Genomic DNA, 26,193 nt, shown 5'->3' on the forward strand with positions numbered 1-26,193 from the left:
TATCACTATTTACAGTCACGGAAAAAAATTATTAAACCACCCTTGTTTTCTTCAATTTCTTGTTTATTTTAATGCCTGGTACAACTAAAATTCCATTTGTTTGGACAAATATCATGATAACAAAAATAGCTCATAAGAATTTATTTTAAGAGCTGATATCTAGCCATTTTCCATGTTTTCTTGAAAATAACCAAAATCACTTAAGTTCTCGTATCAACAGCTTTGGCATTGTACTGCCAAAAACAGTGGTTTTCTGTCTGTTTTAGTCACATGGTACACATAGGACTTGGTACTTGATTGCATAACCACTGTTTTTGATGACTTGACGGTCTAATAGTTTTTTGCACAACTGTATTATATCATCCTCTGCATTTTGCAGCGTAAATCAGGTGTTTTCCTCCATTTAATTTACTGATCATGCAGAAGTTAAATTAAAAGATTATATAAAAACAGAAAAAACTGTAGAAAAAGTGACTTTTTCAGTAAAATATATCATTAGCTGAACATAAAACAAGCAAGCAAATGTAGACCCCACAATGCCGTATTTTGATATCACAATTTAAAAAAAAAATAATTTAAACTACAGCAATACATCAACAACAGCACATATATTAAATATTAATTAGAATAAACCACCATAATTAAAAAAATAAAACCTGGGACATTGTGTGAAGAGTAAACAAAAGTAGAACACGATAATTTGCAAAAAAAAAAAAAAAAAAAAGGAAAATCTCTCTTTTTTTTTTTTTGTGTCTGTCAAGTCCCTGCTGATATCCAAAAAAGACATATATTTTATTTTTACTGTGGTGTTCCAGTAATACTTTGAGAGCTTTGTACTCTACTCCAGTATTTCCTTATGAAAGTGATACCAGGAGACATGCACAGGCACATACAGTATACAAAAAATGAGGAGCAAATTTGTATATACAGAACAAATTACATCAAACCACAGGAACTATTCAAGTCCTTTTACCATTCCACAAAATGGTATTACTAACAGACTACTGTACTCCTTATTTCTTTAAATCTGTTATTTTGATTGTTAACTGCTTTATGATGATTGATAAATAATGCATTAGGAGCCTAATCGTATTTCATGTATCAAATATGACTTCTCAGTATGTTTCTGAACAGGATGACATATTGAGTTAGGTGAACAATAAGCTAAGTAAAGTCTTTGTCACTGTCACTCAACTAAGTTTAAAATCCTACAAAGCTTGACTGACCTTATATACTAAGACTTGCAGCATGTGGTTGGATTAACTGTAGTGGGTGTTTTGTAGAACACATATTTTTTATTAATACATTTTTATGATACACCTGAAAAGTGCGTTTTTGTGCCTTTTAAGTCCAAAAAAGTGACCAATTACTCCTGGTGTCAGCAGCTGAAAGAAAAAGACTTTACATAAAAAATGCATGTAGATTTCTTTTTTCAGATTGCACTGGCCTAACAAACAAAATAATTTCAGCACATGCTTCATTTGTAAAAATAAATTTGCTTTTATGAATTCATTGTGAAATAAATTTCGTAACTCCTAATGCTCTAACAGTGCAGTCATTTTTATGGTACATCTACATAAAAGTCATGATGATTCATGCAGCACACACCATACCATAACGAAAACCAAGTTCAAAAATGTGTGGTAAAAAAAAATTAAAACAAATCTAAAAAAACAGGCAATAATTTAGTAATACAAATATGAATTAAAATTAAAACTCAACTGATTAAAAAACTCTTTAGATACAGAATACAACTGCTTGTAGAAGGGGAAGTGAAGTACTTTCGCGAGGGAAGAACCAGATGTGATGAAGCAGATTGAAGACTTAGCAGCATTTATAGAAAACAGATGACCTGTTACTGTCAGAGACCAAAGAGTTTGGAAAAGTGTTTAAACTCAAAAGCACATTGCCTTTAATGAGACCAAGGCACTCTGTTTTCAAGCAGGGCACTAATGTCATACACACCAGGCTGGAACATGTTATTTAGGAGTGACAAAGTATTAAATTTGACCATGACCGTGACCTTATCTTGAGACCTAAAGAAAGAAAAAAATACACACTGAAAGTCTAAGATACAGATTCATAAGGACGTTAAAATAAAGTCATCATAAGCTGGTTGTGCTTAGTGAGAGACTGGGAAAAACATACAGCTTGTTTAAAATGTAAATGGCAATGTGTTATGTTCATGTTTTGTTGACTTTGCAATAAAAAATTAATAATAAAAATATTAATATAATTATTATTTAGACTCAAGTCCTTGAAAGTTTTTGGCAATATCTGACTAAATATGAGCCCTGTGATGTCCAGGGTGTACCTTGTCTTGGTGGTTGGTAGCTGGGATTAAGTGGTTTAAAGACTGAATGAAACACGAAATATGTCCAAACACAATGAAAACCATCATCCACAGTACTAAAGTACTACCATGTAATTTTTATTTATTTGTTTATTTATTTATTTATTTTTTACATTTTTCTGTAAATGGGTATTAAAGTGAGGATGTTGGATTGTAGTGTTACTGCTGTTGACACTTACAAAAGTAATACAAACTTGAAAATACCTTAACCCTTACAGACCCACAACTATTTTTTCCCCAACTTCCAAGTGATGTTTTTGTCTTTTAAGTGATTTATTATCATTCACCATAAAATAATCCTCCACATTTTGCATTTTTCAGGGAAAATCAGGTATTTTGAGAAAAATTAAGAAAAAGTGCCTTTTTCAAGAAAGTATGTCATTAACTGAACATAAAAACAAGTGTCTCCATCTGCTGTCATTCATCAAACTACACGTTTTCCAGGTGAATCAATGTTGTAGATGATGATAGTGTTTCCACGTTCACTACAAAGCCTCTGAATGTCCAGATGGGTCAAATCTGATGACCATGAAAAGATGAGGAACTGAATTTTACTTCATGTGTTGATAGGATTAGTGGATCAACAGGTAATAAACCTTTTAGATCAGTAAATGGTTGTGGTCGATGGTGGATGTTTGGGTCTTTATGAGTTAAATCATTCATAAAAGAATAATTGAGAAAAATAGTGGAATGTAACGAGATTGAACCAAAGTTAAAGATGCAACAAGATGAAAGCGAAGTCAAAGAGCTGAAAATGAAGTAAACACAAGGCAAAAACATGTAAGACATAACATGACTTAACTACATACCCACAGTGTCTGATATGTGATGATGGTGTTTCCACGTTCACTAGGAAGTCTCTGAACATCCAAATGGGTCATATCTGATGACCATGAAAAGATGGCAAACAGTATTTTACCTCAGTTATTTACATTTATTGATAAAATTGGTAATCCAGAAGATGTTAAACATTTTAGATCAGTATTTGCTTTTGGTTGGTGGTGGATGTTTTGGTCTTTATGGGCTATTAATCATGTCAAAAATATTCTCAAATAATTTTAGCAGATACAAAAAATGTAGCTTTTATAAGTTTTAAAGTCGGCACTTGTTTTAAGCCAGAATGTTTTGCCATAAATTTTGAATTTCTGTTTTCTGGAAATTTTCTTCTATATCACAGAGTCCCTTTCATAAACTCAGTTTTATTTAGATCAACAGTAAGTTAATCTAAGGCTTAAAATAGGTTATCATAAAAACCAGCCTGCAAAGTCTGGTTTATAGCCCTCAGTTGCAGGTGGTACCTCGTATCATCAAAATCTTTTCACCATCAGAAGGAATACGCGGATGAATATGCTGTTTAATTTAGTAATGCAAAAAAAAGTGACTTTATTTGTATTTGAACAGGATTATCTGCAGTGATTCATAATTGGGTTTAATGGAGCTGTTAGATAAAATTCCTGTCACATTAACTCATAGTTCATGATGTATATGTAAGTTGTCATAAGTCTATGTTCATCCATAGTAGTTTTTCAAACTTCAACTGGACTGGTTTTGTTCTTGAAAATGTTTTGTTTCTCATCCAAAAGACATTCAAGAGATGATCTGAGACACTAGTCAAAAACATACACCATTTTAAACAGCTTCCCCAAACAGTTCTAAAAACTACTACACTCAAGGAGAAAACAAACACACCACTTTCATTTTCTCGATTTTTTCAGAAATATGACAGTTATGGCAAAATTGCAAACTACAATGAGTTCAGTACTATTCTGAGTCAAAATGAAATGATTGTTTTCCTGGTTCCAGTTGATTGATTTTGATTAGCAGTAAGAACTGTATTTCTGTATTCCTCACCCATGTCTGCTCATGAGTGAAACTCACACATAAATTGGACCTCTCAATTGTGCACAACCATTTCCTATAAAAAAGACACCAAAATGGAGCAAAAACACATTTGTCCACAATGCCACGACTACTGCAACCGGAGAGAGATCGGGCCATTGGCATGCTTCAAGCTGGACGGAGCAGACGGGCCGTAGCCAGGGTGTTTGGAGTCCACAACTCTACTGTTGTACGCCTTGCTGAGCGTTACCACACCACCGGCTCCTCCAACGACCGTCCCAGATCTGGTCGACAGCGTGTTACAACCACTGCACAGGACTGTCGGCTGTCACATCTCCGTGACAGGTTTCGGCTGGCAATGGCCCAATCTCTCCCTGGTTGCAGTAGTCGTGGCATTGTGGACAAATGTGGTTTTGCTCCATTTTGGTGTCTTTTTATAGAGAATGGTTGTGCACAATTGAGGAGAGGTCCAATTCATCTGTGAGTTTCACTCATGAGCAGACATGGGTGAGGAATACAAAAATACAGCTCTTATTGCTAATCAAAATCCATCAGCCGGAACCAGGAAAACAATCATTTCATTTTGACTCAATAGTACTGAATACATTGTCATTTGCAATTTTGCAATAACTGTCATATTTCTGAAAAAAAAAAAAAAATTTTTGAGAAAATGAAAGTTGTGCGTTTCTTTTTTCCTTGAGTGTACTACTACGAGTCTGACTGAGGACTTGTAGTTCTCATTCTTTAAATCAGTGGGCTTCAGGACTCATACGATTAAGGATAAATGCAGCTACATTTGTGGTAAATATGATGTAATGGTTGTAAATGGACTCCAGGAAATATCTAAAACTGCTATTACACCAAGTTGATGGCAACATCATCTACTCACATCTGATAAGTCAGGAAAAAAACAACTATCATTTTGTAAACATTGCACTAGATACTAAGATACCAATTGAGCCCAATGTCTTAAGTCTTGTGAATTGTTTTAAAATTTCAACCATGCTCTAAATGTGGAGAGGGGCCTGATCATTTTTGTATCGTCCCATTAGAAGATATCCACTTTTAAAACTTTCATTGTCATTGTTACTCAAGTCAATAAGAAAAGTCATACCATACTATCAGAACCTTACCTTTACTGTTAAAAATGTGTTAAAAGACAGTACAAACTGCAACATTTGGCATCAGCAAAGGTCTCAATTTAACCTGGAATTGTGACATATACAGTTGAAATGTGGAATTCCACTTTACTGAGGCAACAAGTGGTAGCAAAAAAACACAGACAAGATTTGCAAATTCAAATATAGTTGAATTTAATATTAGCGTTCTAGGCTTTTAACCAGTAAACAGCTTATCCAGTCCTGTCTATGATTTGTTTTTGCCTCACAAACACATTTTCCAATGTCCGTCAAAGCAGTGTCTTTGAAAGTGAGTGGCATCATGACACGGAAAACTGACAACCTTCGGAAAAATTTTGACGAAAAGTTGTACAAAAGTTGTGGTAGTAGGTGTCTGCTCGTAAGAAGGTTGGGCCAGAGTCCTCGGGTTGTCAGGTTCTCAGTATTTCTCCCTGACAATTCAACATGTACAAAAATACTATACAGATACTATGGCTTTGTGTTTTACTTCCCACGCTGCGCTTTTGTATGTTTCTTTGAACGCGTCGATTTCCAGTTGTTATTTCGAACCTTCTTCTGAAAGCCACCACTCTGGACCTGAAACATATGAACATATGTTAATAAACTAGTTAGAAACCTGATGCATTTCCCACACATTTACAGTGTTTTCAGTAAGTATGGGCTCCAGTATTTCCTTCAGTTTGTGGAAAATGGAATCAAGGGAGCATTATGTTTTCAGATACAAATATATTTTTATAATTTTATTATAAATGTATTAATTATTTATTATTATATCATTGTATAAAGTTTTAATATATAATGTATTGAGGCATGGACAGAGCTTAATTTTGATATGTATAATATTCTGGAGTTATTTTGTGGAGCTGGCATGGGACTTTGTGGCCAGTAGAAAAAGATGGGTTAAGGGGGTGGGAGAATATAAATTGTACTTCATCCCGCTCCTTTTCGAAAATGTTTTTTTTTTTTTTCTTTTTCTCTTACTTTTTCTTTGCGTTTTTTGGTTTTAAATTTGAAATAACTCAACGGCATTTATTTCCATTTGTTTTGGTCACATAACATTGCTGAACCTAGACCTGACCATTTGAAACAACACCAGATCCTAAAACTACTCCACCTGCCTGTACTGGAGGCACGATACATGATGGCACTTTTCAATTGCTCCCAAATATGTTTTCAGATTACAGTATTTGTCATTTCCAGATAAAGAGCAAAGGACATTGATTATCAGACATAAGATATGAAGTTATTGATCCCACTTTAGGCAAATTGCAGTGTTTACAGTAGCAAAAAATAGTGCAGAAAGACAGGCAGAAACGTTCAGCAGGAAATATAAGAACCTATTATTTATATTACTTGTTCTGTACAAAAGACCATTAACCATAAACATATCTATTTTATGCTTGATCATCACTGATTCAGTCCAGTTTTAACCCTGATTTTCTGATCGACCTGTGAAATTAAAAACCGAGTCTTTCATCTGCTGATTAAATACTATGCGTTACTCTTCATCAGGATTAGAGCCTGACTGATATAGGATTTTTGGAGCAGATACCAATATTGGTAGCGGTACACAATTATTTTTGGGGGGCAGGAGGGTCCATCCATGTCGGAGCGGGGGGTGTAGCAGTCCATGATTGTGTGTGTGGGGGTAGCATGATTGCCGGAGCAGAAGTGAAAGTGACATGCTTTACTATTCCTCTGACTCCCCAGGCAGCACAGACAGACATGAGCTGTGAGCAACAGAATCTCCGAGTAGCAAAAAAATTAATACATCTGTTACATATTGCCCAATGTTGATTAATCAGTGATATGCTATAATCGGTCAGGCTCTAATCAGGATATGATCGTCATTAAAACCAAAGCCAACAGAAAATGTTAGAACAAATGTCCTGACCTTCTTGCGTTTCGGCAACATCTGGGTGTCCGTCTCCATCTCCTCTTCTTCATCTGTTTGGAAGTCGTCACCATCCTCATCCCTATCCTCCATGTCTTTTTCAGCTGAATTTTTCAAAGTGAACATAGATGCTGTGGGAAGAAAGACAGCATTACCACCAAGTCAGACCACGCTCTCACCCTACGAGAATGTTCCCAGTGTGTGAGTGGTGGACACTGACGAGGGTAGAGGTCACTCATGCTGTCATCTGAGTCACTGTGGTCGTCCTCACTCGACGTGGGCTCCCACATGTCGCTCCCATGTTTTTTCATGCTGCTCCCCCTCTCTGATGCCTGCTCTCCAATGTTTCTGGGCTTTTTCTGTTTGAGTCTGGCAGGAACAAATTCAGTTCCCTGCTTCACACACTCCTCATCTGGGGGAGAAAACAACATGCAACATGAAAACAGATTCTGTTGGTGTATTTTGTTCTAAAAAAAATCCATTACTTGTTTTTTTAACACAAAAGTTCCAAAACTTTATCAGCTTGAGAGCCTACCTTCCAAAAATATATCAGTAATCACCATAAAGTCACTCTTTCACTATTGAACAATGTTGAATAAATGTACTTCACCGTTTACAGGTGGGGTGCAAGATCTTAGAAAAACGGTTTGAGCAAGCAACATTTTGAAAATACGCAATTCAAAAGTCCACACCCCATTCTTCAGACATCCCTCCGAAGCCCCGCCTCCAGAGTACTGGCACGTGCAATGCTTGTTCCCGAGGGTTCACGAGTGCTGCACAGCAACAATTCGCTGGCTGAGGCTCTGGCTCCGTCCTCCTACGGCCCCTGCTCGGGCTTCGACCCAGGCTATGGCCTGGCCCTGGCCCCAGCTCCGGCTCCGACCCTGGCTGAGGCTCTGGCTCCGACGCTGGCTATGGCCCCCACCCCGCCTCGGGCTTCGACGCCGGCTATGGCCCTGACCCCGGCTACGGCTCCGACGCCAGCTACAGCCCCGACGCCGGCTCCGACCTTGGCTCGGGCTCCAATGCTGGCTATGGCCCTGGCCCCAGCCGACCCCGCCTGAGGCTCCATCCCCGGCTTTGGACCCGTACAGCCCCGGCTTGGGCTCTGATGCCGACTACGGCCCCGGCTCCAGCTCAAGCTCCGACCCCAACTGAGGCTCCGGCTCACGTATCCATGCATACCTCATTCAGTCTCCTTGAACATCCCCGCTCTTAGAGAACTGCCCCAGTTCATACCCATCTAGCTAATATTACATTTCTTAGTGATTTATGTTGGTGACAAAACAGTTTGCTGGTGAACTTTCCATCCTAATATAACTAATGTAGCCAAGCTCTGGCTCCGCATCCTGTACAAGCACTTCAAGCCTCTGAGAACGCACGATTCATGCTCAAAGAGGGGTACACGCAGAGGGGGGAGGGGGGGAGGGACATATGGCAGTTGAGTTTGATAGACATATCACCGTTCAATCATTTCAAGTGGGTGCTCAAAATGATTGGATGGTGTTTTTTTGGTCCTGTCTGTTCCACAGGTGACTAAATTTTTTATTTTTGTAATAGAGCATTTAATTAATTGGTTGTAATCGGGGTGTGAAGGAGATTTTAAGCAATATAGTAAAAAATGCTCCAAGAAAACATCTCGGACCCCACCTGTAATCTACTTGATAAACAAGCCTACATGTCTGGGGTGGAATGCAAAAATGATTGTTTTTCCATAAAATACTCCATAAATTTAAACCAAATTCAAAAATCACAAGAACGAGACTTATGTCAGTTGGTATAAACTGGTTTGGAGCAGATACTCAAAGCTGCACTGTGTCTCCAGCAAGTGGCTCTTGAAGCTACATCAAATATGGCTTTAATAAACAAGAGTGGAGGACAGCGGATTTCCTGGCATATTATCTAAAATGGTTGTATTGTCTTTTTTCATGGATGAAGAGGAATCATTCAGTCTCCTCATCCTAACCTGTTGTACCAGACATGTTTTATACTTTATCAGAATATCTGGGAAGGCACAGCAAATGATCATTCATAAGAGCTAAATGTTCACTATGCCAGAATTTATTCAAAAAAGGTGATTCCATTTCCTTTGTGCACATTTAATTTCACAAAAATAAGACCAATGGCCCTGTATCTCACCGGCATATTCTATCAAGAATCAATACCAAGTTGAATTTGTGAGGTTGTCAGGTTCTGTTGCTATGTTAGAGTCTTAAGGTCCTGATGCAGGAGATCAATCTCCCAATAGAGGTGGGTGGTACTTTCACTGGAGGATAACTCAATAAATTAAATGAACATCCATACATGACCTCCTATCAGTGCTCAATAGTAACTATATTGATATCTCTAACCATTTCCATGTTATAAGCCATCAAAATATGGACCATTATAAGTAAAGGCAAATTTGTAATACTTCAAGAATGTCAAAAAAAAAATAAAAATAAATAAATCAAAATTCCTCAAAACTGTGACCTAACTTTGTAAACACTGTCCCAAGGCAGCAACATATAAAATTTGAAATTAATCCAACCAGTAATTTTGGAGAAGATTGTTAAAATCTAGACTTGGGTGAGCTTGAGTTTGACCCTTCACTTTCACTCAAGGTCAAAGGTCACAGACCCAAAGGTCAAGGATCCAAATGAAAGTCCAACTATGTTGACATCTCTATCTATTTCCATGTTTTAAGCCATCAAAATATGGACTGTTATAAGTAAAGGCAAACTTCTAATATTTTTAAAAATGTGGCAAAAATTAAAAAAGCTAAATTTTTCAAAACTGTGAGCACACTTTGAAGACATTATCCTGATGAAGCTACATTTAAAATTTGAAATCAATTAGGTGAGTGCAAAAAACCTTTTTGCCAAATTCTAGGAGTTTTTTTCCCTTCATATTCTGGGGTTTCAATAGACATTTTCCCATGTGAAAAGTCAAAATGTTAATCACATCTACATACATGACATGAGCAATTGTTTACTTTCATAGCAACACAAAAAGGGATGTTGCAGGTAAATGCTGCAGTGGTGTATGCTGATCTGTCTTTGATCAGCTTGAGCGTTGCATGTTACAGTGTTTGACTTCTCAGTGTTTACGGGCTGGTGTTCACCTGTTAACAAGTGCGGCATTATTTTCTGCTTTTAAACATGACCCCAACTCATGTAAACAGCTCAATCGCCCTGACGGTCAGGAATTGTTGTCTACCCCCTTTATTTACCTTTTCATCAACACCAGAAATGCAGCTGTCGTAAATAACTCACTGTCCTCATTCATATTTTAAGACACTTAATCATATTCAACTACAGAACTACATGAAAAGCCAGCAAAGATACTGAGAGTCCAGAGAGTTGTTGCTATGGGAACAACGAACTAACCAATCCTGTAGCCTTGGTCTGAACTGACAGCTTTTCAGCATGCAACAGTTTTCAGCTCATTTTGTAGCTAATCTTTGGTCCATTGTGCTTTTCTTTCAGTTTCTGGGGGGCTTAGGTGCTTAAACTTAAGGTCAAGAGGCTTTGTCTTATTTGACTTAAAACTCTGTATTTTTGGAATGTCTTTGCTACCAGTAGAAAAACACTTGATTGTATGTACATTAAGTATACTAATTCCAAATCTGATCAGAATTTCTCTGGAATGTCAGGATTTTGAGTTAGGCAAACGTTAATATAGTTGCCAGTTGAGGCATCACACTTTAAGTTTGCTTTAATCCATGTGATCCAAGATGACTTTCAAAACCTGAAAAAAAAAAAAAATCTTGTAGTCCTGAAAGCAGAAATTTTCACTGAAGCCCAGGTTATAGAACTTACTGGTTTATTTAAACAGACTGGGATTCATTTGTTCATTCATGTGGTGCACAATTTTCTGAACAACCATAGAGCATCAAAACATGATCAACTAGTTGAGGACATGCAGAAAGTCACTCAAAATTCATCTCCACTCACACCCGGATTTTTTCCATTCAGTTTTGGTAATAAACAGGATAATGATTTCATCCAAACTTGACTGAAGTGGAAACTATTACTGTTATTGTGTCACAACCACCAGAACAAGACACGGAGACATTTTGGAACAATGTCGATCCAGGCTGATGGACTCCAATACTGGGGTTTGTTGTTCATATCGATCAGTAGATTTGACCAGCTTCTCACACACTATTCTCAGATTATGATGGCACAAACACAGTAACTGGTACAAGATTGGACCAGACAGATGGGCCATGGCTGCATCAGTCACCGACACAGAGCTCCACTTCCACTCAGATGCCAACAAGGTGGAGGTGGGTACTGATATCAGCTGGTGTTTAACTAAAGAGGAACTGGACCTTTTAGGAACCAACTAGCTCAAGACTGACTCAAAATCAACTCCAAAACCTACTGCCAGTGTTTAGAGGGCACTTTCTTCAAGCAGTGGTACAGGAAAAAGTCTGCATCTTTCGAGAAGGCCATTATTTTCACATGTAACAATGTACCATCATATGCACTGACAAGGAAATTGCAACGTTGCATGTTAAGAATCTCATTTTAACTGACCACCTGTTGTGATCAATTTACCCTTACTGTAAAAAAAGGATCATGCATGCGTAACTGAAAAGTAAAATCAGCCACTGACAAATGACCTTTCATGGTGATGACCTAGTGTTTAAAAACCCTTGTACTTCTGCACTAGGCTGGCAGCGGCAAGCAAGACTCTGGAAGTGTGGTCTGTTGTCTCAATATATCTTTGCATGTGTAAAAATATACTTGCTTTAACCTCGATTCACTGACTTTTGTGTTTTTACTCAAATTGTGTCTAGAGTGCTACAAACATCCATGACAGCATCTAAATACTCCACTGCATGGTAAAGGCAATATTCTCACTTTAACAAGTGAAAATAAACGTGAGATGGAAAATTTTTCATTTACCTGCATAATAATTCTGCACACTAATAGTTGCCCAATAATTATGCACACATACTGTAGATATTCTCCTAAGGAAGTCAAAACCTTACTTCTGCTTTCTTAAATATTCAGGTTAAAGGTTTATTAATATTTTGAATTGACCAAGAGCCCAAAATGTCACAAAATAATCCTTCATAACACACCAGACCATTAAAAAAACCCTGAAAGGATCTAAAGTACTAACCAACACAAATTAACTGTCAAAAAGGAGAGGAAGTTAAAAAAGGACTTTATGCTGCACGGACAGATGATAACAGAGATCTGTCAGATATCTTTGATTTCCTTCCTCACTTTGCAACATGATGTGCCTTGTTGTGCGCATCTTCTATTATCTACTGAGAAAAGGCTTAGTGTCAATAACACACAAGTAGCATTAAACAAGTTAACTGCATGAGGATAAACTATGTACTGACATTTAGCGAGCGCTTTCCTGTAGCGTTTTCCGTTGACGTGTTTCAGGACGTGGTGTGGCTGTCGGTTGAGGTGCCTGAGGGTCAGTTTACAGAAGAGCTGATTTCTACAACAGAGAAACACACACAGCAAACATTAAAGTCTGCACACTGCCTTCAAGTGTTCGATATGCTGCTTCCATGAAAATATGACACTGAAGTTTGTTTTTAAGAGGAAAGTACATGTTAATGTTAGTGCTCTTTCTTTACCTCTAAACACAGAAAAAGACAAAAAAACAAAACAAAAAATAAAACTAGAGCCAAAAGATAGTGTCATATGTTTTACCTCAATCCCTTTAGAATTAGTTGGTACGGAATATGTTGGGAATAAATCAAGGTTTTGTTGCATTTACAGAAATACAAAGAAACTACACAACTACACAAAAGAAAATAGTGACATTTGTCATTATTGTGTTGTGGAGCAAAACTTGACTAGTATGTGAAGGCTTTCTTTGCAACAGAGCACACAGCTGAATACTTTCAGTGTCATGAAATAAAAAGTGGTGGACTTTTACTACTACTACTTCGAGTTTTTCATTCATTTGGAGTCTAGTCTACATTTTTACAACTGCATAACATCAAAATGCATTTATGGTTGCAATGATAATAGCAAAGCGTGTAAAATGTAAGTTTTGAGCCACTTGAAAAGGGCCCAAGAGCCACATGTTGCCAACCCCTATTGTAGACACTTGTTTTAATATTCAGTTAATGACAACTTTGCTGAAAAGGTCACTTCTTCTATACAATTTTCTCTATATTGACATGATCTTTGAATTCACAGAGCTATTATGAACATCTACATGAGCTATAAATTAAATGCAAAAACATACCAAACTTAAACTGAAAAAAAAAAAAGCTAAATGCAGAGGATAATATGATGTTGAATCACTTAGTAAAAGTTGAATGCAGACGAAATATTAATTTAGAAGTTACTACAAAGATAGTTCCAAGTCTTTAATCCATAAAGACCCAGTGCTACTTTTATGGAAGCTCCCAAATGAATTTATCTGTAAATTTAAACTTTAAGTGATTTACTACCATTTATTACATTATCATCTGTATTTTCCATTTTTTCTGTGAAAACCAAGTATTTTCTACATTTGATTTATAATATAGATGTTCATAAAAAGTTCAGATTTAAGTTGAGGGTTAATATATTAGAACCAAGGAAAACTGTAGAAGAAGTGACTTTTTCAGCAAAGATATCATTAACTGAATATTACAAGTGTCTCCATCTACTGTCATTGATCAAACTCCATGGGTTTTACTGGTGAACCATTGTTGTAGCAGATAACGGCGTTCCCATGTTCACTACGGAGCCTCTGAACATCCAAAAGGGTCATATCTGATGACCATGAAAAGATGACAAACTGCATTTTACACCAATTATTTACATCTATGGATAGGATTAGTCGATCAACAGACATTAAACATTCTAGATCAGTAGACTATTTTGGCTGCCAGTGGCTGTTTGGATCTTTGAGGGTTAAGGGTTAACAGTCAACTGGAGACTCATCATGTAAATAATGACAGGTCACGGTTTCCTTACGGTTGTTTGGTGCTCGGTACAATATGAGGCTCGTATTGGCTGTAGTTGAACTCTGCAGTTGCACTCAGTTTCTCGTACTTCTTCCCCTGAGTGAACTTCTGAATCTCTGTCAGGTTGCACGGTAACTCGTGGCCATTTAGCGTGCATCTGACCTGAAATGACATGTCGTATGTGGTTCGTTCAAATGACATTTATACCATGTACGTTACAAGCAAACACGTCACATTAGCATTACAGTTAGCGTCACAGTTAGCATGAAGGACCGCGGAGCTGGGCGGTGTAATGTGGAATCAGCTCTCTAACCTTTTTACCATCGGTAAGCTCAAAGAAAGGGTGGTTTAGAAGAAAGGCTCTGATATCCGCTGGTAAGTCATCCATAGCTCAAAAATACTTGAACGCAAACGTGAGTCTGTTAGTAAAGCCGAACCCTGACAGGAAATGTCCACAGCAGTGGGGTGCACGTGGGTTCACAGCAGACACTGTGCTGTTTAAATATGTTAATGCCACCTACTGGCCTGAAATAGGAATAACAACCTACTCAGCTTAAGAGTAAGGAATTTTACAGAAACCTCATTTTAGAGCATTTTAATAACCTTGTGATACCAAATAGTGAAGCCAACTTATGTTGATTATTCGGTTAATCGTGACGCGCACCTTCACCAAAATATGAACAGTAATAATTTCTTGTGTTCTTTCAAACTTTTGATGACTTCAATATTAAACTGCAACGTACAAAGAAAACAAATACTACTACTACTACTACTACGACTACTACTACTACTACTACTACTACTACTAATAAAACATTGAATGAGAATGTGTGTCCAAACATTTGACTGGTACTGTATGTGAAAGTATTTTCCAATGAATCTAATTATATTATAAGCAAATTTTAAATATCATAAATGTAAAACCCCAATTGACAAGTTTTTGAGAAACTGAAATTAATATTAAGTTACTACCTGCATCTAAAAAATGCAATATTGTACTTTCATTTTAACCCATAAAAACCCATCGCTACTTTTGTGGCAATACCCAAATGATTTTTTCTCTATTTCTTCCTGATTTATCAACAGTTTCTTTTATAACATCATCCTCTGTATTTTGCAATTTTTGGTGTGAATCATGTATTTTCCTGTATTTAATTCACAGATCATGTAGATGTTCATGAAAACTCAGAGTAAATTCAAACTTAATTATATCAAAACAGAGAAAAATGAAGAAAACTTTACTTTTTCAGGAAAGATATTGCTAACTGAATGTAAAAACAAGGGTGTCCATCCACTGTCATTGATCAAACTCCTTGGGCTTTACTGGTGAATCAATGTTGTAGCAGATAACGGTGTTCCCATGTTCACTACGGAGCCTCTGAACGTCCAAATGGGTCATATCTGATGACTATCAAAAGATGACAAACTGCATTTTATACCAATTATTTACATTTATTGATAGGATTTGTGGGTCAACAGGTATTAAAGACTTTATATCTGTAGAATGGTTTATGTCACTGGTGGCTGTTTGGGTTTTTTTGGGTTAATATTCAGAAAAGTAAGGAAATTTTCTAAAATACAATGAAAACTAAAATCTGGGATTTGTTAGAATAAGGTTCTTTGTGCATCATTCAGCAGAAATCAGCAAAATCAGGTGTATTTCTGCTGGGACCACAGACTTTAAGAAAAAAAAGGGAGAAAAACTGGAGTACATCAATAATTTCTTTTATCAGTGCAAACAGACTAATGTGTCAACATTACTGTCTCCTCTTCAGGGTAAAGAACAGAAGCACCATACAACCATTATTGCTGGTAACAGGTTGACATGAGGCTCAGGTCTGTTGGCTAATGATACTAATATTGTTGCCACAACTTCCAAGAAATCTCGCCTTTGTCCTTTACTCTGATGAAGACACAGAAATGTTAGTTTGTTTGCACTATTAAATGTTTTGGAAATATCAGTGTGCTCCAGCATTTCTCATTTTTTTCTTGAATGTCTGAGATTTGTTAATTTACTCAAACCTTTATTTATCTGACCACACTGTATCACAGATGCTGCTTTAAGCACCTTCCACTGGTGACAGTGTAGAAAGTCTTTCTCATCTCTGATGTACAATGCTATCTGAAAGTTTGTGATCCCCTTGAGTAGTGTGGTGTGCATTTTTCTGTTGTTTTACCAACATTTTCTTAGTTTATCATCACCTGTTTTTATATATGAAATGTCAGGTTTATGTTTATTAATTCCATGTACAGTAGAACCTTGCAGTACAAGTTTAATTCATTCCATGACCGAGCTCGTTTTTTGATATACCCGTTTTACAGATCAATTTTCCCTACTGAAATTATTTGAAGTATAATTAATTCGTTCCAGCCGCCATGAACCACCCAAAAATCCTTTTAATGGGTTTTAAAGCAGAGTATGTGCTGTTAAAAAGAAAATAACAATTTTAAAAACATAATAAAAGAGAATGCAAAAGAAATAAACTGGTTTTATTAACTTATTTACCTTAAAGATGAGACAATTTGTGCATGTGAATGTAAACTGAGCGAGCGGAGGCTGCTCCTGTAAGGGGGCCATGTGCGAGCTCAGTGCTGACTAGCGGTAGCTAGAAAGAAGCTTGCTCGTACTGCGGATTTTAAGACAAAAAATACTTACGAACCATGGCTCGTAAAACAAATTACTTATAAATGGTGCACTTGTACTGTGAGGTTCTTCTGTACTTCTTTGGAGGGAACTGTGTGAGTAGCCAGCAGACTACGTGAAACATGGAATCAGAGTATGTGCTCAAGTAAGTGAACCCCAGCTGCATTTGTAAAGTCAAGAGGGCAACAGACTCAGGTGAAACACATGTGGGTCCTCAAGTAATCAGTTAAACAGACCAATTACATGAAACATCTTTAGGAAAGGTTTTGAGCAACACTGATTAAAAGAAAGAGGAAACCAAGCAAATCACTGTTGTACCAAGGCATGAAGCACACAGATCAAGAATGCCGAGAGAAAAGGAGACATCCAAGGACACTAGGAAGAAGGTGGTGGCAGCTCATCAGTCTTTGAAACCTACAAGACCATCTCCAAAACATTCCAGTTCCATCCATCGCACTGTAAGACAAATCATTTATAAATGGAGGGCACTCACCACACCACAGCTCCGCCCAGAAGTAGATGTCCATCAAAAATTTCACCAAGAAGCAGCAGAAAAATAGTAAATCACCTAAAGGCCAACCTAAACATCACCACCAGAGAGTTGTAGACATCAATGGCAGCATCTGAGATAAATGTACATGCGTCTATAATCAGGTGAAAAATTAACTCGTGTGGCATTCATGGAAGAAGTGCTAGAAGGAAGCCTCTGCTTTGAAGAAAGAACAAAGTTTACGCCCATTAAAACTCTGACATGAGTCCATAATTAAATTACCCGGCCACAGTCATAGGTGCCATATTTGTACCAAAGACAACACTGCACATCAAGAAAAGAACCTTCTCTCAACAGTTAAACATGATGGTGGAAATGTAAAGGTCTGGGCTTCCTTTTCTGCCTCCAGACTTCAATGACTCCATGTTATACAGGGATCCTTGTTTTCTCAGTCATATCAACAAATTATTGATCAGAATCTCCTGCCATCGTTCAGGGAGTGGAAGCTGGGACACAAATGGATTATGCAACAAGACAACAACCCCAAGAATTCCAGCAAAACTACCAAGGGATGGCTGAAGAGAAAAAATATTCACACTCTGGATTGGCCCAGTCAAAGTCCAGACCTTAATCCCATAGAAAGGCTGTGGAAAGATTGGAAGCAGGTGATAAATGGATGTCTCTTCAACTTCTCTCAACTGGCTGAGTTCTGCAAGGAGGAGTGGGCAAAAATCCCTAAAACCATATGTGACACACTGGTTAGTGGTGCCAGAAGATGTTTGGTTGAAGTAATGGTTGCAAAAGGAGTAACAACAAGCTACCAACTACATACATACTGTTGTACTAAGCAGATTTTCAGTTCAGATTCAGATTTTCAAGTCTCTTTCAGAGAAGAGACTTGGCTGACTGTGCTGTGTTTTGGGAATTTAGGGAAACACTGATATTAAAAAAAAAAAAAAAAAACTCCCTCTGGATTTAGACTGCTCTGAATGTCTGCTCTGACTTATTGTGTTTAATGGGGCAGTGGGATGGAACTCTATGAGGCCCTGGGCTTTGGTCGATCTTCCTACAGTCTCCTATCTATTCCCCGCTCAAATCTCTCTACACAAGGTGACTGTGACTTTGCTGTTTTTGCACCAATCTGGATTGTTTTAAAAGGCTTTTAAAAACTTGCCTTTCCTTTGGACCAGTTTTTTTAAAACTCTTTTTATTGAAATTAGAACAATGACAATATAAAAAAGTCATATACAGTATCCAATATACGTGGTGTCAGAACAAGAACACTACACCTGCACTCACATATACACACATAAAAAGGGTGTGTGTGTGTGGGGGGGGTGTCAGCCTACTTACTTAATATTAAAGCAATCTATAAAGTGCTGCCAAATTGAATAGAATAACTTTACATTACCTTTTATTGAAAATTAGATTTTCTCCAAATGTAAGTGTTGTATAATGTCTTTCAATAGTGCCTGATGAGTTACAGGATTTTTGTTCCTCCAGTTTAACAGAATAAGCCGTCTGGCCAGTTTTGTCACAATCCTCAAAACAACAGTGTTTAGTACTAAGGTCCACTCCTGTTGGTTCCACAGTGAACATTATTGTTATCGGGTCTGGATGGATCTGTCTCTTAAAAATCTTAGACGAAGTCTCTAAAGTTTCAGTCCAGTGGGCAGTGATGTTGGGGCATGTCCAAAATGTGTGCCAGTGAAGCTAAGCTCTGGCCACAACGATCGCAAAGGGGGTTCACTCCAGGGAACATCCTGGACAACTTCAATTTAGACAGATGCAATCTGTGCAAGATTTTAAACTGCAGTAGTCCATGTCTGCAACAGATTTAAGAGGAGTGGACTCGTTCCTGTGCTTTAGTCCACTGACTCTCAGTAATGGTTACTCCTAGGTCATTAGACCAGGCTCCTTTTAGGTGGTCCAAAGTAGCTACACAGTCCAACTGTGAAAGGTTATTATAGATTCTAGAAACCGCTCCGTTTTTCCTGGGTCATCTAGGAGCCTGTTATCCAAAGCATATTCTGGTGGTTGATTGGGGAAGGATGGAAAGGTCTCCTTGACAAAAGTACGAATTTGCAAGTACTGAAAAAAATCTTTATGATCTATGTTGGTCCAGTTTTTTTTGGTCCAAAAATATATACGTAGTGTGTGTATCTGTGTCTGTATGTGCATGTACACTGGTGTGCATGGTTTGGTCTTTTATACGGTAAAGCTTTTTTCTTGTATGTTTGCTATAAATCCTATCTGGTTAGTTTATCTTTTCTTTTACATGTGTACAGCAGTTTGTAACCATGTGTAACCAACTGCTATTTAAATAAAACTTTACTTAATTACTTACTTGTGTAAAAGAGAACAATTGCAGCTTAATTTGTGGTAAATCCTGTGTACTAGTTGTAATCTGAAACCAACAGCAGCTTTAAAAGAATATTTCCAATCCACTCTAAATCTCAACATACTGTGAAATATCAGGAAAGAAAATGAAAAGTGAATTGCCGTTTAATGAACACTGCATTAGACATTAAGACCGTGATGGGACTTGTGAACAGTTTAAGCCAACAACCATGCTTCCGTAAAAGCCCGATGAAGTAAAATGGATCTAAAGAAGGTATGGGTTTGATCATTTTCACATTGTCTTCCAACATGAAAGTGACATTTTCCAAATTTTTGGAGAATTTGGTTGTCATGGTTCCTCAAATCACTAATATGCCTGGTATACTGCACTTTATTACAAACATTGCACTATTGCCTTTGTTCCACTATTCACCTCCTCACCTCATAACTGTTACTGTTTTATACGCCCACTGCTATTGTAAATAGATTGATGTACACACTTTATATTCTATTAGTTTATTCTTTTTTTCTTCTTCTTCTTTTTTTTTTTTAAGTTGCATTGCATTTAATAACAAGGTGAGTGAGAAATTGTATCTCAATATGCATCTAGTGAATTGACAATAAAAAAATCTTCGCATCTTTGAAAGTGCACAAGATCTGAAATGTGCTCAAAGTATAAAAGTAAAACCCACTTCTAAAAAAAAAAAAAAAAAAAAAAAAAAAGCATTTCTTGTTATGCCTTAGTATGACAGGCACAAAATCACAGTCCAGCATTACACCAAAGAAAATATTTAGTAAGAATTTAACGTTAATATACCGTTGCACTACAACAGAGCTCAAACCCACCACTCCTCCAATCTCTGTCTTTCCTCTTTGCTACCGTAAAATAAATACCTAATTTTGTTCACTGGCAACATCAGTATGAAGCAGGAGAGCTACAACTCTACCCTTATGGAGAGTTTTAGCTCATTGGTTCTATAGTATTTGATCCACTTTTGAGTCAGATTCTGTGTTGGCTGCCATGACAATGAGATGGTAATGACATACCTCCTCTTCATCATCACTGTCGTCAGGTGTTGCCACATCAGATTCACTCTCAACAGGTGCTCCGTCTTCTGGTGACCTCCTGTTTTCACTCTCATCCTGTGGTGAACACATAATAAGCAGAGGTTACTACACAGTGAGTTAAGGTGGCGTATCACTAGAACTCAACTCTTTTGTCATGTCTTGCCTTGCTCTCATCTGAATCTGTGTCCTGCAGTTGTACAGTGAACTCTCCTCCAGAGTCTGCTCCCCCACAGTTGCGATTTGACACCTTGCCATCTTCACATCCCTTCTCTTTCCACTGGAGGAACTTTTCTTTCAGCTTTGCAAGAGCCCTATTGCCAGATATGCAGACCCCCAGTCGATTTAATCTCCGAAAGCGTGTTTTTGCCCTGCAGTGGTGCATAACCAGAGCATTCCTGTACATATGTGCAGACATCGACAAACAGCGTGCATTTAACAGAATTGCCCCAGCCATAGGGATTTTGAATTTGTTGGTCTTTCCATGAGAGATCCGTGGTGGTTTTAAAGTCGTGGCCTCCATGGAGATAGAACTCGCAGCCTCTAAAAACTTTAGAAAAGTGGGTGCATTTGTCTGCCACTCTGCAACCACATCCATCCATTTAAAGTCTTTTAAGTTCTTGAAACTGGTCTGTCGGAGAACAGACCCGAATTTCAGGCTGGTTAGCTTCTTGCACTCCTTTTTCAATACATCGAGCACCTCTTGGACCATTACATCAAACAGTCCAGGGACCAACATAATTGCATGCGGGATTCTGTTGATACGTCCTTTCACAATGTTATCGAGCACCACCTGCAGGGGTCCTGTAACGATCCGACTTGACACGGAGTTTGGAGTTGTTATGACAATCTTGAAAATAAAGTATTCAATGTGTTAGTGATGATTCTGAAATTCCAACAAAGTAAATTCACAGAGTTTGCTATATTACAGAGCAAAAAATGATAGCTCTGTGTTGGAAAAAGTCCAATCCACCTACAATAGGTGATTAGTTTAATGCTATGGCATGATGTATGGCCTTGGAGAAAATAACATATATTCATAAAAACAAAGTAGATGTATATGAAGGTATCTGGAAACCCTTTGTACAATTTATTAAAAAGACAGATATCAGACAAATCTTACAAGAGGTGTAGGACAAAGTACTGTAAGCCTCACTGTATTGTTGTATTATCATTTTTGTTTGGTTTGAATGTGAATAACATTTGAATGTTTTTTTTATGCACTGTACAAAAAATATTAACAAATTTTAAGGTACCATATATATTTGTATTTGACTATTCATAATATTTTGGTTTTTTTTATTTCTTGTATATCATTTATTTGTCCATTTATTATCTTTAAGTGAGTAAGAGAGTGGAATGATGTTCTGTTCTGTTCATATGATGTGGGGGCCGGGATTATGTATTTTATTTCAAAATGACACTGTACAAGTGAATGCTAAATGTTTAATATATTTACAAAAATCCAATAAAGATATTGTTAAAAAATGTGTTGTTGATCATACTGTACATATAGGATCTGACTCAAGATTTCACTATAACTGATCATTACATGTTCAAATTTGGATGGTGAGTAAGCGCTGCCTTTTCACAACAAACCTTTGATTGTTTTGCCATTGGTCCTCTTGTGTTTGCAGACTGTGTTAATGCACTGTCTCCCACTGACTTGGCTTCAGTTATTGTAGGGGAACATGATGGCAAAGGGCCTTTTCCAGGTTGTGTCACAGTATGGCTGCAATCCAGCTGATTCTGAACAAAGAAGACTCTGTTAATAAGTAGACTACCATGGAAGTGAAAACATTAAAGTGTGAGATAAGTAGACTGAAAAGACAAATTGGATGAATTGAAAATGAAATGGCTTAATGTAGAGTCACTACATGCTGGCTCACTTTATCTTTAATTCAAGGGGTTTAACAAAATATTGTTTCAGCCATTTTGGAATTACAACTATTGATTAGAGGCCAATACCCCTTGAATTAAAAGTGATAGTCTGCACTTCAGTCACAATCTCTCAGTCTCTTGATTGATTAATTTTAGATCCACTGTGGTGGTGTACAGAGGTAAAACTACAAGATTTGGGTTGGTTTTCCAATTTTAAAGTACGATGTCCTAGTCTGACTAGGTTTATTGGTTTAAAGTTCTAATGATATAAGCATTTGTCAGTCTCTGTATTTAGATCCAATCTGGATATATGTGAAGTATGAACAGCAGGAAAAACTAGTTTCAAGAAAAAAAAATAGCTTCAACAAACTAAAGAAGAAGTATTTAGTGTGATGTCCCTTTGCATTTGACAAGTCTTTAACCCTTTTGTTCAGACAATATTAGATTTATGGCATTAATTTTATACCAGGTTTCATTCAACACATGTCAAATGTTTCTAATTGTTTGTGCTTCTTCTTGTCATGGGGTCAGTGGTCACACTAAATAGTGACTTTAACCTTTACAACCAATTTAGTTGAGTTTTTTGTGTGTCTTTTAAGACTATGAATATATTTCTTGTATTTTCTTGTTGTATCTGAAGAAAAGACAATGTGGCCTAAGACTTTTGCGCAGTACTGTACATAGACTTGATTGTATACTTGTTCAGACACAAAATTTGGTTGCAAGAAGACAAAAAACAAGTACAGATATGATCCCATGAAATAATTACAAGTTTTTACATGATTACTTTACAGAGGGCCAAGGTGTGGATAGGACTTGGAGTGGGATGACCCTATTATGAGCTGACATGATGTAGATGAATCAAGTCAAACCTGTTCTGGTTGTAAAGACATGGCTGAAGCTGCAGAGTCTCCAGCTACTGAAGTCGGCTCAGTGGGCTGTGATGATGTGCAAGGCTGAAGCTGAGACTCGGCCTGGGCTCGGCTAACACACTCTTGGAGTGCTGACACTGACTGGGACACAACACAACACATTTTCACTGACATGACAGCATGTAAGATGTTAAAACAGTCTTGGATCATTTCTGCCGGGTGCTTCAATATGAACATAAAAATAGCAGTATATATAACTCAGTCAGTTTTTAAGAGCTGTCAAAATCATACTTAAAACATTTTAATGCCCAAATTTGAGATAAGTAAAAACAATATTTTACACTTTGAAAGAAAACCCTGGTTTTGAAAGTGAACTACAGAATGGAACAGGACTAGACTTATGGTTTGTAATGTTACAGATTGTGAAATTATTTACTAACCTGAACTGATGATGCATCTACTACCAAATGTCAACACACCTGACCTGGTGGATGCAGTGCAGGGGCTAAGGTGACAAATTTCTTCTTCACTGGTCCATCATGAGACGGTGGGGAAATTGGTTGAGGCGGAAGCTGACGCTGAGACTGTGGATGAGACCTGGGCTTCTGACTACATGGAGCAGACTACCATAGAGCAGATGACAGACAAAAAAATAAAACATTTTAGTTCATTGTTTTCTTGCATAAAGTGCAGCAAATTCCTTATTTTGAGCAGGCTTCAGTCAGTATTACTGTTGTCAAGGTGAAATCCATCAAACTGGGAAGCTTTTCTAAAATGAAAAAGAAAGAAAGAAGAAGAAAATGGAGTATAGAGAAGAAAAGACTCAATTTTCATTGAATAACTTACATGTAAGTGTATTGCAAAATTTAAATTTTGATGCTGCCACTACCGCCTCTCTTTTTTATTACACTTTTTTATCCTTTGATGAGGACAAAAAGTACAAAGTATAATTTCTGTCCATTCCTTCGGTTCCTCATCAGACCATGGTAGTCATCTGATTCTCCTCTTCATGTTGTCCATTCATTTCCAATAGGACACAAATGTGGACTGTAGACAGGACAGTCCAGCCCTCTGTGACTATGAAGTCACACTATTGGAACTGGTGTAAAATTAATCTGGACATTGTCCAACTGAAATAACCAACAGACTTCAAGGTTAACATGTCAACGTGATGGCAGTGTATGTCAAAATTCACTCTGTGGCTTCACATTGATCACACACAGATCAACCATGTAGATGCTGATGCAGCTCCAGACCATCACAGACGCTGCTTTGGCACCTGTCACAGCTCACATTCCCACTGTCTGTCAATCCATCTGACAGAAACTTGGGTCCAGACAACGCTACAGCATTTCTGCACAGAACTGATACAGTTCTACCGCTTTGTGTAATAGTTTCAGTCTGCATTTCTGGATGCGGTGGACAACCATGTTTAGTCACAACGGTTTTGCAGAGGTCTCTTGAGCCCATGTGTCTATATTCATCACAGCAGACTGACAGTTTCTCATAGAATGTAGCCTAAGGGTCAAAGGTTACACTTTCACCAATGGTTTCATATCCTTGGCCTTTACACACTGAAATTTCCCTGCACTCTCTGTATCTTTTCACAGCATTATGTATTCTGTAGATGGTGATTGACTGAAGTTTTTGGCAGTTTTGTCTTGAGAAATATTCTGTTGGAACTGACTGACTCATCAAGTTTGCCACCAAGTGTTGAGTGTTGGCCTCGTCCTTTTACAAACTAGTCCTTTGGTAGATGCTTCTTTTATGCCCAACCATGATCCTATCCCTAGTGCCAATGAACCTGCCTATTGTGGAATCTGATGCAACAGTGGGTGGCCGTGGCTCAGGAGGTAGAGTGGGTCATCCAATAACCAGAGGATTGGCGGTAAGAATCCCTGTCCTAGTCATGCACTGTTGTGTCCTTGGGGCAAGACACTTCACCTACCTTGCCTCCAGTGCTGCTATTCACACTGATGTATGAATGTGTGTGAATGGATAACTCCAGGAATAGCAAATGCATGTAAAAAGAAAAATCATCTCTATAGATTATTTATAAAACATAGAACAAGTGAAGCTGAAAATAGATTTAAAAAATATTTAAAAAGCTGGTAAATATAATAAGATTAAATAACCAGTATTATTATCTTAAACTCTTAGAGCAGAACAAGGATAATATCCAAGGGACTCAGAAAGTATTAAACAGTCTAAAAAAAAGAAGACTGAAACAGATGGATAGCCGACTTATTTTCTTAAAGATAACTTAACTATAAATAAAATTAATGAAATAAATGAAATCAATAATTACTTTGTTAACGTGGGACCTACTGTAGCAAATGATATCTCAGAACTGACAGAAACTGATGAGCTGGACTTAAGAATCATTAAACAAAATCCCAATTTTTTATTTGTTAGGGGTGTGGAATGCAAATGAAGTAAATGAAATTGTCAGAACATTTAAGAACAAAATGTCAAGTGACTGTCATAATTTTGACATGATCCTAATAAAAGCTATCATAAACTGTATAGTTACACCTTTTACATATATCTGTAATCAGTCTTTCCTCACCGGTATTTTCCCGTGTAGTATGATAATTGCTAAGGTAATTCCCATTTTCAAAAATGGAGACAGATACCAGTTTAACAATTACAGACCCATTTCTCTTCTTTCACAATTTTCAAAAATTTTGGAAAATTTATTTGTAGTAAGGATGGACAATTTCAGCCATAAACACAAATTACTGAGCAACCACTAAT

General features: G+C 37.3%; 1 protein-coding gene across 4 annotated transcripts in view; it reads right to left on the bottom strand.

Annotated features, from left to right (window-relative positions):
- Window positions 1–5,480: 5,480 nt before the first annotated feature.
- Window positions 5,481–26,193, bottom strand: part of surf2 (surfeit 2) — a 33,566-nt gene continuing 12,853 nt past the window's right edge. For 2 of the 4 annotated variants that reach the window (XM_030148542.1, XM_030148545.1), the window contains exons 5-14: window positions 23,916–24,059; window positions 23,437–23,577; window positions 22,283–22,432; window positions 20,850–21,533; window positions 20,666–20,761; window positions 14,155–14,306; window positions 12,570–12,673; window positions 7,446–7,637; window positions 7,226–7,356; window positions 5,481–5,907 (exon numbers count right to left, since the gene is read on the bottom strand). In XM_030148542.1, the coding sequence (XP_030004402.1) occupies window positions 5,815–5,907; window positions 7,226–7,356; window positions 7,446–7,637; window positions 12,570–12,673; window positions 14,155–14,306; window positions 20,666–20,761; window positions 20,850–21,533; window positions 22,283–22,432; window positions 23,437–23,577; window positions 23,916–24,059 (1,887 nt within the window). In that variant the 3' untranslated portion in view covers window positions 5,481–5,814. Of the gene's footprint in view, window positions 5,908–6,179; window positions 6,847–7,171; window positions 7,357–7,445; window positions 7,638–12,569; window positions 12,674–14,154; window positions 14,307–20,665; window positions 20,762–20,849; window positions 21,534–22,282; window positions 22,433–23,436; window positions 23,578–23,915; window positions 24,060–26,193 lie in introns of those variants that run through there. The other 2 variants (XM_030148543.1, XM_030148544.1) reach the window with 2 other exon arrangements.

The sequence above is a fragment of the Sphaeramia orbicularis genome, chromosome 12 (assembly GCF_902148855.1).
Source record: "Sphaeramia orbicularis chromosome 12, fSphaOr1.1, whole genome shotgun sequence".
Taxonomy (NCBI): Eukaryota; Metazoa; Chordata; class Actinopteri; order Kurtiformes; family Apogonidae; genus Sphaeramia; species Sphaeramia orbicularis.